The sequence below is a fragment of the Aotus nancymaae genome, unplaced genomic scaffold, assembly GCF_030222135.1.
Source record: "Aotus nancymaae isolate 86718 unplaced genomic scaffold, 86718_ANA_hifiasm-v0.15.2.pri h1tg000122l, whole genome shotgun sequence".
Taxonomy (NCBI): domain Eukaryota; kingdom Metazoa; phylum Chordata; class Mammalia; order Primates; family Aotidae; genus Aotus; species Aotus nancymaae.
The window spans coordinates 1,513,445-1,532,556 of record NW_026988537.1 but is presented as its reverse complement, the minus strand read 5'-3'; the positions used below and the strand labels follow the sequence as shown (position 1 = coordinate 1,532,556).

Here is a 19,112-nt window from a genome sequence, read left to right as displayed (position 1 = left end):
CTATACTATTTTTCACCTTTCAAGTTGATTAAAAAAATTAGAATTCTGATATTCATCAACTCTTTAGGTAGGATATGAAGACTCTTATATACCACTGTAGGATTATAAATTGGTTCAGCTACTTTACAAACTTGATGGTATCTAGTAAAAGTGAAAATGTACATACTCTATAACCCAGCAATTTCACTTTTAGGAATATATAATATGGTAACTGTCAAATGTATGTATAAGAAAACATGTATAAGGATGTCCTTTGCAGCACTGTTTGTAACAGAAAATAGAAACAAGATACCTATAAAGGAATGGATAAATTATGACATTGTTATAGGACAAAATCCTATACTGCTATTAAAAGTAACTAACCACATAAATCTATTCATTAATCTATCTCAATATAAGTGACTTTTTAAAATATTGCTGAGTGAAAAAGTAAAATGGCACACAATATACAGTACACTTATATTTGTGTATATGAGTATAAACATACAAAAATAGAGAAATACATATCCAATTCACAATGGTGGATACTTAGCAGAAAAATGGGACTAGTCATAAGGATCAGAGGGTATTATCCATCCTGCAATGTTTTATTTTTTATTTAGAGAAACAGATTTAAAACAAATACTACAAATTTTAGGGAGAATCAATGCTAGTTAAGAAGATTTAATTCTTAGTTGTGGAATCACAGATATCTATTAAAATACTCTCTGAGCTTTTCTGTATATTTTTTTAAGTCCTCAGTTAAGGGTCTTAATCACCAATAAAAAACATTCTATTTGCTATAACTGCAGAATCTGAAAACTGTACCTCAATTCCGAAATCACCAATTTACTTCCCTCACAGCAGCCGATGCAACTGTCTTCCTTGTTTGACAAGCTACTCATCTGGTACTTAGAAAGAGATGATTTAAAGCCAAATATTTCTCTTTTTAACTGCAAGTTTAAAAACAAACACATGTAACCTTATGTACATGGGATACAATTGCTTTTTTATTTAGAACTCCAAATTTTAAAAACTGTATGAATTTAATGGAAACAACTTAATGTCCATCAATAGAATATATAAATACATTAAGAAATATTAAGATAATTGGAAAACTGTAATAGCTAAAAGAAATAAGCCTGAGTCACATGAATCAATACGGACACATCTCATAACAATATTGAGTGAAAAACAAATTATAGTTGCAGACAGTATTTTCATAAAAACGCTAAGCAATATATATATATTTCTAAATGCATCTCTATGTGACAATATTTAAAACATAGATGAGAAGGATACACATGAAATTTCAGAATAATTGCCATTTCCGAGGAAAGAGGAAAAGAATTGGGATCTGATAAGGTACATAAAGAAGCTTTACCTGTAAAATTTTATTCTAAAAAAATATAAAGTTGATAAGGCAATATGTGTCCCATATTTTACAAATACGGTGATACACTGGCATATGGACCTTTTTGTATGTTTGGATAATACAGAATTTTAAAAGACAGTTATTATAAAAAGAAGCAAGGTAAGCACTTAATGACTTCTACCTTCAAACTATTATCAAATCATACCACTTTTTCTAATCATATCATTCGCAGTACTACATGAAACACACAATCAAGTATACATTAGCGCATTTTGGAATCATATTTTAAATGATTCTTTTTTTAGATTTTTTTTTTTTTAAGAGACAGGGTCTCAGTGTCACCCTGGCTGGAGCTATGATCATAGCTCACTGTAGCCTCGAATTCCTGGATGCAAGCAATCCTCCTACCTCTGCTTCTTGATTAGCTGGGACCACAGGCATGCGCACCATGCCCAGCTAATTTTTGTATTTTTGTAGAGTTGGGGTCTTGCTATTTTGCCCAGGCTGGTCTTAAACTCTTAGCTTCAAGAGATCCTCTCACTTTGGCCTGACAAAGTGCTGAAATTACAAGCATGTGCCACTGTGCTTAGCCATATATGAAATAATTCTTGATACGCAAATGAGAATGCCAATTTAAAACTGTCATCTGGGCCAGGCGCGATGGCTCACGTCTGTAATCCCAGCACTTTGGAAGGCCAAGACGGGTGGATCACCTGAGATCGGGAATTCGACACCAGCCTGACCAATATGGAGAAACCCTGTCTCTACTAAAAATACAAAAACTTAGCCAGGAGTGGTAGCGCATACCTGTAATCCCAGCTACTTGGGAGGCTGAGGCAGGAGAATTGCTTGAATCTGGGAGGTGGAGGTTGTGGTGAGTACAACCAAACTGGGCAACAAGAGTGAAACTCTGTCTCAAAAATAATAATAATAATAAATAATATCGGGGATACTAAGTTCACACAGAAGAAAGAGAAAGAAAAATAGAAAGAAAATAAATAAAATAATGTAATAAAAATAAAATTGTTATCTGTATATGATTACTTTCTAATTTCAAAAGCAAATAGTATATTAAAAATCTAAGCAAATAAACAGCATCCTGAGAAAGCAGATGTAACAGAGGAGTTAAGAGCTTATGTTCTAGAAGATGGCCGAATAGGAACAGCTCCGGAGTGCAGTTCCCAGCAAGAACAACGCAGAGGGTGGTGAGTGGCCACCGTATTTCCAAACAAATTTTCACTGCCCACAGACCAGGAGATTCCCAGGCCAAAAAGCGCCACAAGTTTGCAGCATAGTGGTTTCAGCTGGTGCTGGGTTGGTGCACAGAAACTCACACAAATCTAGGTGGCCGTTTCAACTGGCACCTGGAACGCCTGGGAGACAGAGCCGCCCATTCAACTGAAAGGGAGGGGGCAGAGAAAGGGAGCTAGGCGATCTGGCTCAGCCGGTACCACCCCACAAAACAAGCAATCTGAAACGCTCTCGATTGAGAGTTTTGCAGCAAGCAAAACTCCAGCTCAGTTGGGGGAAGGGTGACCACCACTACCGAGGCAGTCTGCCACTACCGAGGCAGTTCACACAGCAGCTGGGTAGAGCCTGCGGCAGCACGTCAGGAACTTATAAATAAAGCCGATCTTCCTAGGACAGAGCACCTGGGAAAAGAGGCGATTATGAGTTCCGCTGCAGCAGACTTAAAAGTACCTGCCCAGCATCTCTGCACGGAAAAAGGGAGCTCCCAGCACAGCACCTGAGCTCCTATAAGGGACAGACTGTCTCCTCAAGCAGCTCCCCGACCCCCGTATACCCAAAGAGACACCTCATAAAGGAGAGCTCAAGTCAACATTTGGTAGGTACCCTTCTGGGTCAAAGATAACAGAAGAAGAAACCGGCAGCAACCCTTACTGTTCTGCAGCCCCCATGGATGATCCCCAGGCAAGCAGGGTCTGGAGTGGGCCTCCAGCGGTCCTGCAGCAGGGGGGCCTGATGTTAGAAGGAAAACTAAGAAACAGAAAGAAATAACTTCATCATCAACAAAAAGGATGTCCACTCAGAGAACCCATCCGAAAGTCACCAACTACAAACACCACAGGTAGATAAAGCCACTAAGATGGGAAGAAACCAGTGCAAAAAGGATGAAAACACCAAAAACCAGAACACTTCTCCTCTTCCAAAGGATCACAACTCCTCACCAGTTAGGGATCAAAGATGGATGGAGAATGAATCTGATGAATTGACAGAAACAGGCTTCAGAAGGTGGGTAATAACAAACTTCTCAGAGCTAAAAGAACATGTGCTAACCCGATGTAAAGAAAATAAGAACCTAGAAAAAAGGTTAGATGAGATGCTAACTAGAATAAACAGCTTAGAGAAGAATATAAACAACTTGATGGAGCTGAAAAACACAGCATGAGAACTTCACAAAGCATACACAAGTTTCAATAGCTGAATCAAACAAGCAGAAGAAAGGATATCAGAGCTTGAAGATCAACTCAATGAAATAAAATGAGAGGCAAGAATAGAGAAAAAAGAGTGAAAAGAAATGAACAAAGCCTCCAAGAAATATGGGATTATATAAAAATACCTAATCTACCTTTGATAGCTGTACCTGAATGTGACGGAGAGAATGAATCCAAGCTGGAAACCACTCTTCAGGATATCATCCAGGAGAACTTCCCCAACCTAGCAAGGCAGGCCACCATTCAAGTCCAGGAAATACAGAGAACACCACAAAGATATTCCTCAAGAAGAGCAACCCCAAGGTACATAATCAGCAGATTCACCAGGGTTGATATGAAGGAAAAAATGCTGAGGGCAACCAGAGAGAAAAGTTGGGTTACCCACAAAGGGAAGCCCATCAGACTCACAGAGGATCTCTTGGCAGAAACCCTACAAGGCAGAAGAGAGTGGGGGCCAATATTCAACATCCTTAAAGAAAAGAACTTTCAACCCAGAATTTCATATCCAGCCAAACTAAGCTTCATAAGTGAAGGAGAAAGAAAATCCTTTATGGACAAGCAATTGCTAAGAGATTTTGTCACCACCAGACCTGCCTTACAAGAGCTCCTGAAAGAAGCACAAAACAAGGAGAGGAACAACCAGTACCAGCCACTCCAAAAACATACCAAATGCCAAAGACCATTGACACAATGAAAAAAATGCATCAACTAATGAGCAAAACATCAGCTAACATCAAAATGGCAGGATCAAATTCACATATAATAATATTAACGTTAAATGTAAATGGGCTAAATACCACAATCAGAAGACACAGACTGGCAAATTGGATAAAAAGTCAAGACCCATTGGTGTGCTGTATTCAGGAAACCCATATCATGTGCAAGGACACACATAGGCTCAAAATAAAGGGATGGAGGAAGATTTATCAAGCAAATAGAGAGCAAAAAAAAAAAGAAAAGCAGGTGTTGCAATCCTAGTCTCTGATAAAATGGACTTTAAACCAACAAAGATCAAAAGAGACAAAGAAGGGCATTACATAATGGTAAAAGGATCAATGCATCAAGAAGAGCTAACGATCCTTAATATATACGCACCCAATACAGAAGCACCCAGGTACATAAACCAAGTTCTTAACGACCTACAAAGAGACTTAAACTCCCACACAATAATAGTGGGAGACTTTAACACTCCACTGTCAATATCAGATAGATCAAAGAGACAGAAAATTAACAAGGATATCCAGGACTTAAACTCAGATCTGGACCAAGCAGATCTAATAGACATCTACAGAAATCTCTACCCCAAATCCACAGAATATACATTCTTCTCAGCACCGCATTGCACCTACTCTAAAATTGGCCACATAATTGGAATTAAATCACTCCTCAACAAATGCAAAAGAACGGAAATCATAACAGTCTCTCAGACCACAGGCCAATCAAATTAGAACTCAGAATTAAGAAACTAACTCAGAACCACACAGCTTCATGGAAACTGAACAACTGGCTCCTGAATGTCGACTGGATAAACAATGAAATGAAGGCAGAAATAAAGATGTTCTTTGAAACCAAAGAGAACGAAGACATAACGTACCAGAATCTCTGGGACACATTTAAAGCAGTGTCTAGAGGGAAATTTATAGCAATAAATGCCCACATGAGAAGCGAGGAAAGATCTAAAATTGACATCCTATCATCAAAATTGAAAGAGCTAGAGAAGCAAGATTAAAAAACTCAAAAGTTAGCAGAAGACAAGAAATATCTAAGATCAGAGCAGAAATGAAGGAGACAGAGACATAAAAAACCCTTCAAAAAATCAATAAATCCAGGAGTTGGTTTTTTGTAAAGATCAACAAAATAGACCACTAGCCAGCTTAATAAAAAAGAAAAGGGAGAAGAATCAAATAAATGCAGTAAAATACAATAAAGGGGATATCACCACAGATTCCACAGAAATACAAACTGCAATCAGAGATTACTACAAACAACTCTATGCACACAAACCAGTAAACCTGGAAGAAATGGATATATTCCTGGACATTTGCACCCTCCCAAACCTAAACCAGGAAGAAGTTGAAACCCTGAATAGACCAATAACAAGGGCTGAAGTTGACGCAGCAATTAATAGCCTACCAACCAAAAAAAGTCCAGGTCCAGAAGGATTCACAGCTGAATTCTACCAGACATACAAAGAGGAGCTGGTACCATTCCTTCTGAAACTACTTCAAACAATACAAAAAGAGAGAATCCTTCCCAAATCATTTTATGAGACCAAAATCATCCTGATACCAAAACCCGGCAGAGACTCAGCAAGAAAAGAAAACTACAGGCCAATATCAATGATGAACATAGATGCAAAAATCTTCAATAAAATACTGGCAAGCCGATTGCAACAGCACATCAAAAAGCTTATCCACCACAATCAAGTAGGCTTCATCCTGGGGATGCAAGGCTGGTTCAACATACGTAAGTCTATAAACGTAATTCACCACATAAACAGAACCAAAGACAAAAACCACATGATTATCTCAATAGATGCAGAGAAGGCCTTTGACAAAATTCAGCAGCCCTTTATGCAAAAAACTCTCGATAAACTAGGTATCGAAGGAACATATCTCAAAACAATAAAAGCTATTTATGACAAACCTACAGCCAATATCACACTGAATGGGCAAAAACTGGAGGCATTCCCTTTGAAATCCGGCACTAGACAAGGATGTCCTCTCTCACCACTCCTGTTCGATATACTATTGGAAGTTCTAGCCAGAGCAATTAGGCAAGAAAAAAAAAAAAATAAAAGATACTCAGTTAGGAAAGGAGGAAGTCAAATTGTCTCTATTTGCAGACGACATGATTGTATATTTAGAAGACCCTATCATCTCAGCCCAAAACCTCCTTAAACTGATAAGCAACTTCAGCAAAGTCTCAGGATACAAAATCAATGTGCAGAAATCACAAGCATTTCTATACACCAATAACAGACTAACAGAGAGCCAAATCATGAGCAAACTCCCATTCACAATTGCTACAAAGAGAATAAAATACCTAGGAATACAACTAACAAAGGATGTAAAGGACCTCTTGAAGGAGAACTACAAATCACTGCTCAACGAAATAAGAGAGGACACAAACAGATGGAGAAACATTCCATGCTCATAGTTAGGAAGAATCAATATTGTGAAAATGGCCATACTGCCCAAAGTAATTTATAGATTCAACACTATCCCCATCAAGCTACCAATGACCTTCTTCACAGAACTGGAAAAAACCACCTTAAACTTCATATGGAACCAAAAGAGACTGCATGGCCAAGAAAATCCTAAGCAAAAATAATAAAGCTGGAGGCATCATGCTACCTGATTTCAAACTATACTACAAGGCTACAGTAATCAAAACAGCATGGTGCTGGAACCAAAACAGAGATATAGACCAATGGAACAGAACAGAGGCCCTGGAGGCAACACCACACATCTACAACCATCTAATCTTTGACAAACCTAACAAAAAGAAGCAATGGGGAAAGGATTCCCTGTTTAATAAGTGGTGTTGGGAAAACTGGCTAGCCATGTGCGGAAAGCAGAAACTGGACTCCTTCCTGACACCTTACACTAAAATTAACTCCAGATGGATTAAAGACTTAAACATAAGACTTAACGCCATAAAAACCCTAGAAGAAAACCTAGGCAAAACCATTCAGGACATAGGCATAGGCAAGGACTTCATGACTAAAACACAAAAAGCATTGGCAACAAAAGCCAAAATAGACAAATGGGACCTGATTAAACTCCAGAGCTTCTGTACAGAAAAAGAAACCATCATTAGAGTGAACCGGCAACCAACAGAATGGGAAAAAAACTTTTGCAATCTACCCTTCTAACAAAGGGCTAATATCCAGAATCTACAAAGAACTAAAACAGATTTACAAGAAAAAAACAAACCCATCCAAAAGTGGGCAAAGGATATGAACAGACACTTTTCAAAAGAAGACATATATGAGGCCAAGAAACTGAAAAAATGCTCATCATCACTCATTATTAGAGAAATGCAAATCAAAACTACATTGAGATACCACCTCACACCAGTTAGAATGGCGATCATTTAAAAATCTGGAGACAACAGATGCTGGAGAGGATGTGGAGAAATAGGAACACTTTTACACTGTTGGTAGGAGTGTAAACTAGTTCAACCATTGTGGAAGACAGTGTGGCGCTTCCTCAAGGACCTAGAAATAGAAATTCCGTTTGACCCAGCAATCCCATTACTGGGTATATACCCAAAGGATTATAAATCATTCTATTATAAAGACACATGCACACGTATGTTCATAGCAGCACTGTTTACAATAGCAAAGACCTGGAACCAACACAAATGCCCATCGACGACAGACTGGACAAGGAAAACGTGGTACATATACACCATGGAATACTATGCAGCCATAAAAAATGATAAGTTTGTATCTTTTGAGGGACATGGATGAATCTGGAAACCATAATTCTCAGCAAACTGACACAAGAATAGAAAATCAAACACCACATGTTCTCACTCATAGGCAGATGGGAGAAGTTGGACACAGGGAGGGCAGCATCACACACTGGGGTCTGCTGTCAGGGGACAAGGGAGGGACATCAGGGAGGTGGGGAGGTCAGGGAGGGATAACATGGGGAGAAATGCCAGATGTAGGTGACGGGGGGACGGAGGCAGCAAACCAAATTGCCATGTGTGTACCTGTGCAACAATCCTGCATGATCTGCACATGTACCCCAGAATCTAAAGTACAATTTTTAAAAAAGTTTAAAAAAAAGATCTTATGGTCTAGTTTAAATTCGGCTACTTATCAGTTGGGCAATATTTACTTCCTTGGGTCTAGGTTTCTTCACCAATAAAATGATGATATTGCATCAGATGATTTCTAATATTCTTTTTGGTTCATAATTCCATAGTTTGTAATAGTTTAACATGGGTAAGTCTACCATCTAGTTTACCATACATTCATATGTGAAATCAACCATAATATATTTACCTATAGTTACCCCTGATCTTTCCTTCATTTTACACCTATCAATTACAAATTCCTGAATAGGTTTACTTACCTTCTCCCTAATCTTACTTATATATATGGTCACAAATGTAACTCAAAGCAAAAAGGTGGTAGACTACTATTATAAAAACATTTTAAAGTTCTATGCCATTCTAGTAAGTACATGAAAAGTTGCTCATCATGAGCCATTAAAGAAATGTAAATTAAAACTGCAATGTGATACCACTTTACACTCACTAAGATGGTTATAATAAAGACAGACAGACAAGAACAAGTGTTGGGAAGGAAACAGAGAAACAGGAACCCTCATACATTGCTGGTGAGAATGTAAAATAGTGTAGACATTTTGGAAAACAGTTTGGCATAAATTCACCATAAGACCCAACAATGCTACTCCTAGGTATCTACCCAAGAGAAAGAAAACAGGTCTAAAGACTTGTACGCAAATGTTCATAGCAGCATTATTCCTAATATCCAAAAGTGGAAACAGTTCAAATGTCCATCAATGGATAAAATGTAACATATCTATATAATGAAATACTATTTAGCAATAAAAAGAAATGAAATACTGATATCACAACATGAATGACTCTCAAAACATTAAGAATGCAAAAACCAGATGTAAAAGAGCACATACTGTATGAGTTCATTTATGTGAAATGTCCAGAAAAGACAAATCTATTGATGCAAAAACTATTAGTGTCTTCCTAGGGGTAGGAGTGAGTACAGGGACTAATTATAAATAGGTACAAAATATCTTTTGGGGATGATAAAAATGTTTCAAAGCTGGACTGTGGTGATTGTTCCAAAACTTGTAAATTTACTAAAAATCATAGATTAGTACACTAAAAACAGGCAAATTTATGGTATGTAAATGATACTTCAAGAAAGCTGTTTAAAAAAAATTCTTTGCCATTCTTATATATGGCATCTGAGAAACTAAGAAACAGTGTAGAATGGTAAGTGCAGGAAAAAAAATAGAGATTAGATAGAAGATAAATTTGTGACTAAAAGTATGGAGGAAAGAAAAAATTAAATGACAGTCTTTTCTAAAACACTTTGGTAAAATTCTTTTTTTCTGTTACGTAATCACATACTTACTGGCAACTGGGATATAATTTTTTCCAAACTTCTTAGTTCTATTCTTGAACTTTCAATTTCTTGTTGACATAAATCTAGTCGCTCATTCTGTGCCGCAACACGAACCTTTAATTCTCGGTTTTCATTCATTAAACAAAACTTTTCTCTAAGTATTTCATCTTTGTTCTCTAACTCACTCTCTAACTTCAAAATACTTTGTCTAGATTCAGTTAATTGTGCTATGACATCTGAATTTTTCACTGCCATGATCCTTAATTTTTCTTTTCCGTTGCTATTTTCTTCTTTTAACTGCCTATGATGAAAAAAAGAATAAAAATGAAAATAAAATATATATGCATTCATTTTCAATCATATTTATTTAATCACATTAAAAGTTTTTTAAAGCTTAATTCTAAAATAATACCTGCTCACATTTTACTAAATACCTACTTTTGCATGCCAGGCACTTAACTTTATGTGCTTGGCACTATTATGACTTCTTACTTACAGATGAGGTAACTGAGGCACAAAAAGGCTATATAACTTTCCCAGTGTCTCTCAGTAAACGGTGGGCTGAAATCTTGAAAGTATTTCTGCTCCCAGTTTAATTGCATAAGACAGGATAACTAACTCCGAAATCCCTGACATAGTAGGGATTTTGTATTACCAACAAAGTTTTGGATTCCTAAAACAGGAGAGAAAAGTAAACTGGCTCTATTTGTAAAACAGGAAGGAAAAGCAAACTGGCTCTACATAATTGTACAATCGGCTTAAGAGCACAGCATCAGTGACTTTCTGTTCTTACAAGGATTCTTTTAAGAAATACTGCATCAGCAACTCTTTTGAGACGGAATTTCACTTGTTTCCCAGGCTGCAGTGCAGTGGTGCAATCTCGGCTCACTGCAACCACCGTCTCCCAGGTTCAAGTGATTCTCCTGCCGTAGCCTCCTGAGTAGCTAGGATTACAGGCACATGCTGCCACATCTGGCTAATTTTTATATTTTTTTAGTAGAGATGGGGTTTCACCATGTTGGCCAGGCTAGTCTCTATCTCCTGATCTCAGATGATCCACCCGCCTCGGCCTCCCAAAGTGCTGGGGTTACAGGCGTGAGACACTGCACTGGGTCCAGCAACTCTTAATGGCACAGGGGGAAATACTGTGTTGAAAAACTCAGACATTTTAGAAACGGTCAGACTCCAAATGTGAAGTTTTAAAAATATCTTAACCAATTTATTTCACTTATATTTGAAATACGAAAATAACATTTTTGAAAAATATGAAAATAACATGACTTAAAAAATCATATCTAATTAAGTATACAAGAATTCTTTCATTAAGTACAAAAAGTGATAGGGGATTCCATATAGTGTAATTGGCAGCATTTTTCTTTCTTAAAAGTAGATCTTGCAATCAGTAACAATAGATTCTAGAAAATATTCTAGTAAAAAGTATCTTTACTCCCTCCTCCTTGGCAAAAATACTAAACACACTACCTTAAGGGAAATATGGCAAAATTAGACAAACCAGTTATTCTGATCGCTTCCCACTCCTCCTTTTTAAAAATTAACAGTTTGAAGTGATAAAGACTGATTAACATTAACCTCTGCAAGTTGATGGGTATTAGTTTTGAGAGGACAATATGATATACTAGAGAGAGTATAGGAGTCGGAAGACTTTATCTTTCTGACCTTAGTAAATTCTGGCTACTCTCGAGGCTTCTGTTTCTTTACTTATAAAATGAGAAGTTTGGACTTGGTAATTTTTTATGATTTGAAAAACATTTTTATTAAAACATCAGATATTATGCACATTTTACTAGCTAGCTAATATGGTCATCTATCAAGGTCATTATGTCTATTAATTTTCTCTAAATATATGAGAAGCAAATATGTTGATCAGTATCTCTCCATATTTACAAGTATATTAGCATTAATACATTTTACTTCATTTCTAATTCTATACCTAGAAAACAGTTTCAGTCATGAAGCCTATCCTTCTATATAATGTAAGCCCATAATTACAACATATAAAATATTGTATTTTAAGATTTTTTTTATTTCTACACAAAAATCCTGTTCTGCAACAGCATACTGTACCTTAATTTCTCTTTCAGAATTTCAAGTTCACTTTTATATAGACCACACTTCTCTTGTAGCCTTTTATTTTCTTTTTCACAGTTAATTAGATTTCTCTCTAATATTTCTTCTTCAGCTTGAACCTAAAACAATAATTTAAGTGGACATACTAATGTGGTTGTAAGTTTTAGGTGTTTCAAGCTAAAAATGTAAGTAGTGATTTCAGAAATAAGCAGGAAAATAGACTAAGGATTTCATATATTTAAGTCCCCAGCCTTGTAGTAAAAAGAAGCAAAGTGAAGTTCCTGAGCAGTAACAAAGGACAGAGAAAAGGATGCTACTATCTGTCCAGAAAACGTGTAACAGATAGGCAATCACATCAACTGAAAGCAAAAGCGCTCTGACCTCACGTGCACAAGGCAAGCAATTCATCTAGGGCTGCTGTGTTCGAGTTACTAAAGGTTAATTTCAGTACAAATGTTCCAGAGAAGTTATTTTTGAAATTTTAGCCACAAAATTTACCAATGAAACCACAGCCCCAAATGCAGAAGATAAAAGCACCCAGGATACAGTGTTGAGAGGAGAAGATTGGGTAGATCTGCCCCAATTCCTTTGTTACCCTATGTTACATCCACCTAACTATAGGGCTTTGCTGAGCATAGTTTGCAACTGATAATCCTAAGCGTTAAAAAAAACACCTCTCTCTTACATTTTTCTCTCTTTTCTCCATAAAGTCCTCCTTCTCCTCAAGAATATTCCTCCTATCACGTCTTCTACCTCCCCTTATAGATTAACTCATTAAAAATCCCTTCTAAGATATTTCATTCCCACAAGGACCCTCTCCAAGGCTTTCAAAACAGTGATCTGATTAACTAATTCACACTTAAGATTTCAGTACCCAGTAAAACCTTAATATTTTACACTGCCAAGTGATATTCAGTTTTACTGCAAAGGAATGACCTCTTTGTAATCAACTGCAGACCTTTTCCTTGATCTTGGTACTTAATACTGTTGGTAACTTCTCCTCTAAAATATTTTATCATTTAGCTATCATGACAATATTATACTTGTCTCTGGTCACTTGCTTTCTTTGCTTCCTTTTATTAACTCATCATTCCTGACTGCTCTCTTCTTTTTATATACTCTCTCGAAAGTTTACAAATCTCTTGACTTTCCTTATTGCAACTACATTATGAGAAACACTCACCTCACGTTTCCAAAATCCCGCCTTTCTTCCTTATGCTATGAAAATTACTTAAGCAATATCTTAACTTATGAGACCAAAGACATTTAATTCAAAATCCTTCAATTTCCTTCCACCTAAAACTTTTTTTCTGTATTTTTTATCCACTTTTTTCCCATAAGGAAAAGAAATGCCCTATTTCATTAAAAAAAAAAAAATCTCACTTCCAATCTTCTTGAATATAGTTCAGACTCTTGTGCCATCTTTTATTCCCTATAATTCTAGCACCTTCCATCTCCCCCTACTAATATGTTGAGGGTACCCTTAGGTACTTTACCACAGCTTCTTCACCTTACCTTAGCTTCTTTCTACCTTTCCATTTGCTGCCTCCCCAAACCTGCCACACACACTTATTTCCTCTTCACCTACTATATGTAAAGAATTGTCTGTTAGCTACCTCTACTGCCTCCCTTTCCATTTCTCCTATCTCAGAGATTGTGCCTTCTAATAAGTTGCTCCCTACAAAGTATCCAGTGACTCCTTGATTATAAAAAACAATAGCCCTGTCTCGTTCCTCATCTTTCTAAAATTTTTTTCTAATTTTTTACAGACAGGGTCTTGCTCTTTCACTTAGGCCTGAGTACAGTGGCATTATCATGGCCTAATGCAGCCTCTAACTCCTGAGTTCAAGCAATCCTTCTACCTCACCTCCTGAGTAGTTGGATTAACAGGCATGAGCCACCATACCTTGTTCAGTCCTCATTCTTCTTGACCGATTTGCAATATCTGGCACTGAAGATCACCACCTTCTTTTTAAAATGTTCAGCCAGGCACAGTGGCTCACTCCTGTAATCTCAGCACTTAGGGAGGCTGAGGTAGGTGGATCATCTGAGGTCAGGAGTTTGGGACCAGCCTGACCAACACAGAGAAACCCCGACTCTACTAAAAATACAAAATTAGTTGGGTGTAGTGGTGCATGCCTGTAATCCCAGCTACTCGGGAGGCTGAGGCAGGAGAATCACTTGAACTCAGGAGGCAGAGGTTGCGGTGAGCCAAGATAGTGCCATTGCACTCTAGCCTGGGCAACAAGAGCAAAACCCCATCTCAAAATAAATAAATAAAATAAAATATAAAATGTTCTATTGCCTTGGCTTTTCTTACTATACTTTCCTGATTCTCTAATATTTTTTAAATCACTTTTCTATATCTTTCAAAAGCTAATCCACCTGTTCTTTATCTCCCAGGGTATCTTTCATCTTGTTCTCACTCTATATAAACTCTGTCAATGTACAGTGTTTGTACACCTTAATCAGTACTGTCAATTCTTAAAATCCACAGCCCTAGTATGAATTTCAATGTCTAAATCCAGACCTATAGATACAAAAGCCTACCAGAAACCTACACCTGGATATTCTACGACATTTCCAAAACAGTACTCATTAAGTTTTTTTCCTAAATTGTCAATTTTGATTCATAATGCAATCATCCAGTAGTCACTCAAACCAGCAACCTAAAAACAGCCTGAATTTTTCTCTTTCTCATACTGCCCACTTCTAATGCATTCGAGTGGTCACTAGATCCCAGATTCTCCAACTTTAACATCTCTCATATCTATCTACTCAGCTCCTTCATCTTCAATATCTCTTGCCTTGTCTCTCACCTCTCAAATGCATCTGCACATAACATCAGAGTGAGTTTCCTACAACATAAATGTTGATCTTCAATATCTCTTGCCTTGTCTCTCACCTCTCAAATGCATCTGCACATAACATCAGAGTGAGTTTCCTACAACATAAATGTTGATCATTTTCCCTGCTTAACACTATTCGGTGATATACCACAATCTTGGATATACCCTAGCAGCTCAAGCACTGCCTACTCTGTGAAGCTTTCTTTGGGCCCACCAGAGTTTATTAACTGGCCCCACTTTCATCCTGACCTACCATACCTACCTCTTATTTCTATAATATTATACTTCTTATTCCAAAATACTGAAATTATTTGTTTATATACTTGTCAATCTTACTAGACAGTGAGCTCTTTAGGGTAGGTATCATGTGTTACGTATCACTGAATCTCCCAGATACTGGCATAGTACCTGGCATGTAAAAGGAATTTCATAATTGTTTAATAAATGAACACCCATCTTCTTATTCTACCCTTCTACCTAAACATTCTTTCCTCTGCCTTTATACTTTTCTTTGAACAGAATCATAAACTTCCTCTGCTTTAATTGTTATCTCAAGATGGAAATCTCCCATATTAGCATCTCTTTACCAGACCTCTCTGTTGAGTTCAATACCTGAATATGCAACTGTGGTGTTCCTCCATACATATTTCATTACCATGTGATATTACTTAAAGATACTAAATGAATATAATAAATGAATGTAATAAACTCACTATATTTCTATATAGAATCAGTTCAAGAAACTTTCCCTCTCAGAGGTAGAAGCAAGGCCCTCTCAGAGTAGCAGATCGAGGAAGACCATTGAAGGCTACCTAATCTGTCTTCATTTTCCCTGAAGTGGTAAAAATGAATTTCTTTCTTCTACTTCTCTAGCTCCGGTCTTTGCTCACACATTCCGTCCTTCTCTATATTTTGTTCTTCTACTTCTCTAGCTCCGATCTCTGCTCACACACTCCATCCTTCTCTATATTTTGTTCCTTCTCCGCTCTCTACTCTTTTCCCTCTTTAGATAAAAAAGTTTCTGCTGATAATAAAAGGATTACTGAACATCATCCTTAACATTTATAAATTCTTTATTTAAATGATTTTATAAGATCATAAAAGTTACTCTGTCTCAACCATAAACATATGCTAATTAGTCCTACCTTTATTGTTGGAATATAGACAGTAATACAAAACACTAAATTTGCACAAGTGTCTCTTACCTTTTCCAGTTTTTCAGCCACTTTTTCTTTATATTGTTGGAAAGCTCTACTCAGCTCTTCAGCATTATATACTGCTTCATTCCTTTGTCGTTCAGCTCTAAAATATAAAAAGAGATAATAAATAAAGTGAAGAATGCTGTGCATTTAAATAGTTAAGTTCCAAAGTAATCTTTAATTATATGGAATAATTAGAGAAAAACAAATTTCTCTGTACTAAAAAGGATATTAGAGTATAAAATGAAGAATGTAGATCATACTACTAAAATTTTCTCACTCTATCAATATGAAAAATAAAATATAACACAAAACAATTATAAACATAAATGTTGAAATATATATAAATTCTTATGTGTTGGCAATTCTTTTTCCCTATCTGGAAAAGACAGATTAGGGAAATAGCCAAGGCTGGATGATAAATTTTCAAAGGTTAGGTATTACAGAATAAGTCTATTATCTAGAATATTAAATACACTGGGTAAATTCTGTGTCCTTTGCAAAGGTCCAATAAATTTCAAACAGGTATTTCAAAAAATGGTAACTTCTACTGATACCAGATATAAAAATCTAGATAATAAAAAAACACAACCACCACCAAGCATTGTTTAAGCCCAGCCTTGTTCCCTCATCTCTTAGTTCCTCACGCTTTTCACGATGAAATGAAAATCTGGGCACAATACATTGAGAATACTTGGTCAATATCACACTCACACCTAAAAATATTTTAATATTTAAACCTATTCCCATCAAATTCTTTCTAATGTAAGTGAGGTGAATGACCCTCCTCTTAGGTAAATTATTTATAGTCTGGATCTTAACTCTTAGCCCTTCAGAAACGCACTCTAGCTTCTGTATTTTCATTCTCTCTATTGGTTATTTTGCTCCAAGTATGAACAAGTTCAAGTAAAAGTACTCCTGACTTCCTGAATCTATGTGGTTAAGTATGTCTATTTGACTCCAGAGTTTCAGATAAAGGAAGGCAAGGACAACAAAGGATTTCTCTGGAAATCTGTAAGAATATAATCCATTTCTGAATGTGCACCGTTGCAGTTCAAAGCAAAGGATACCTGTATTTCCCACTTAAACAAACAAAAACCTTCCCACACACTGTGCTTTCCTCTATCATCCTTCTTTTCAAGCCAGACTTATCTACATTACACTTATCTACTCTTCCTCACGTCCAACTTTTTAAAAAGTCATGACATATTTCAGACATGCAAAAAAGTGTGGATAAATATTACCATGTATTTCCAATCCTATTTTAATGAATCTTCACTCTTTGTCTGAAAAGCCTACAGAAGACAAACAAAATGTTGCAAATAAAGTTGAGGTCCATATGTGTCTGTTTCAAATCCTATTCCCCTGACTTCTTCCACAGAGGTAACCCTAACCTGATTTTGGTGTTTTTTTTGTACATTCATATGTTAACTACACCCACAAATGGTATATATCATAGTTCATCTATTCTGAGAGGCACATTGTTTTCACTTTTTGTTGTGTGTAGAAATGGGGGTCTTGCTATTTTGCCCAGGTTGGTCTTGAATTCCTGGCCTCAAGTAATACTTCCACTTTGGCCTCCCCAAGTGCTTGAATTACTGGAGTAAGCCACTGCGCCCAGCCTGTTTTTGTTTTTGTTTTCAATAGCCACCTGTAGGCATAACATGTTTTCACATTTTTAACATCTCTAAAATTGTTATGTGCTGAGTGCGGTGGTTCCTACCTGTATTCCAAACACTTCAGAAGGCCAAGTTAGGAGGACTGCTTGAAGCCAGAAGTTAGAGAGCAGCCTGGGAAGCATAGTGAGATCATCTCTACAAAAAGTTAACTGGGCGTGGTGGTGCACACCTGCAGTCCCACTACTCTAGAGGCTGAAGCAGGAGGATCCCTTGAGCCCAGGGGTTTGAGCTGCAGTGAGCCATGATTACAACACTGCATTCTAGTGTGGGTGACAGAGTAAGACCCTGTCTCTAAAAAAGTAAAATAAGACAGTTCCACTTTGGGAGGCTGAGGCTGGTGGATCACGAGGTCAAGAGATCAAGACCATCCTGGTCAACAAGGTGAAACCCCGTCTCTACTAAAAATGCAAAAATTAGCTGGGCATGGTGGCGCATGCCTGTAGTCCCAGCTACTCGGGAGGCTGAGGCAGGAGAATTGCCTGAACCCAGGAGGCGGAGGTTACAGTGAGCCGAGATCGCGCCATTGCACTCCAGCCTGGGCAACAAGAGCGAAACTCTGTCTCAAAAAAAAAAAAAAAAAAGACAGTTCCAGGCAGGAATCTATAAAGTGCAATAGCAATGGTCACCTACCTCAAGCTCAACAACAGTGCCAAGATGCCCATCCTGAGGCTGGGCACCTGCAAGTCTCCCTCAAGCCAGGTAACTGAAGCTGTGAAGGTGGCGATCAACATCAGGTACCACCACATTGACTATGTCCACATGTACCTGAATGAGAATGAGGTGGGGCTGGCCATTCAGAGGAACTATCCACTGTGGGTCACCTCTGAGCTGTTCTGTCGCTCAATAGAGCTTCTCTTTGTCTTGCTCGTCCTCCCTTTGTTTGTGTACCTCATTCTTCCTGGATGCAGGGTAAGAATTCAGGACCCACCAAATGGTGGGGCTAAAAATGCAGTAACAAAAATGGCTGAAACACCCCTTGCTCCTCATGTTGCAGGCAACAAGGAGAGACAAGAGAAGGAGAGAAGAGCTGCAGCCCTTCAGCAAGCCCAGACCTATGAGCTTCCCGAGCCAGGGTTGTGACACCCTCTTTAGGGCTCTGTGGGTCTTGGTGTCTCCAAGCTTCTGCGCACCAACACATTTCCTAGTGTTAGCCATGGAAGCTGCTTATGGTACGCCTGGTCTAGCCACAACCTCACAGGGAACTGGAGCTTGTGCTGGTGCCTGGAGCTGCCCACACTGCCACAGATGGTGTGCCTGGCTATGAGCAGTGACCAGACCCTACAGTCGTTCATATACCCCATGCCATTCTGCACCTAGCTTACCCTTGGCAGGTGTGGGACCCAGAGTGGTAGCATGA

At 37.7% G+C, this 19,112-nt stretch overlaps 1 protein-coding gene across 12 annotated transcripts in view; it reads right to left on the bottom strand.

Moving 5' to 3' along the window:
* CCDC18 (coiled-coil domain containing 18) overlaps positions 1-19,112 on the bottom strand; it is a 139,726-nt gene that overhangs the window by 101,748 nt on the left and 18,866 nt on the right. For 11 of the 12 annotated variants that reach the window (XR_010340662.1, XR_010340663.1, XR_010340664.1 and 8 more), the window contains 4 exons: positions 16,083-16,179; positions 12,026-12,147; positions 9,950-10,241; positions 808-932 (listed from right to left, as the gene is read on the bottom strand). Coding sequence is in view for 9 of the 12 variants with exons in the window: in XM_064371145.1 (XP_064227215.1) it covers positions 808-932; positions 9,950-10,241; positions 12,026-12,147; positions 16,083-16,179 (636 nt within the window). In the remaining 3 variants the exon portion in view is untranslated. The remainder of the gene's footprint in view (positions 1-807; positions 933-9,949; positions 10,242-12,025; positions 12,148-16,082; positions 16,180-19,112) is intronic. The other variant, XM_064371154.1, reaches the window with a different exon arrangement.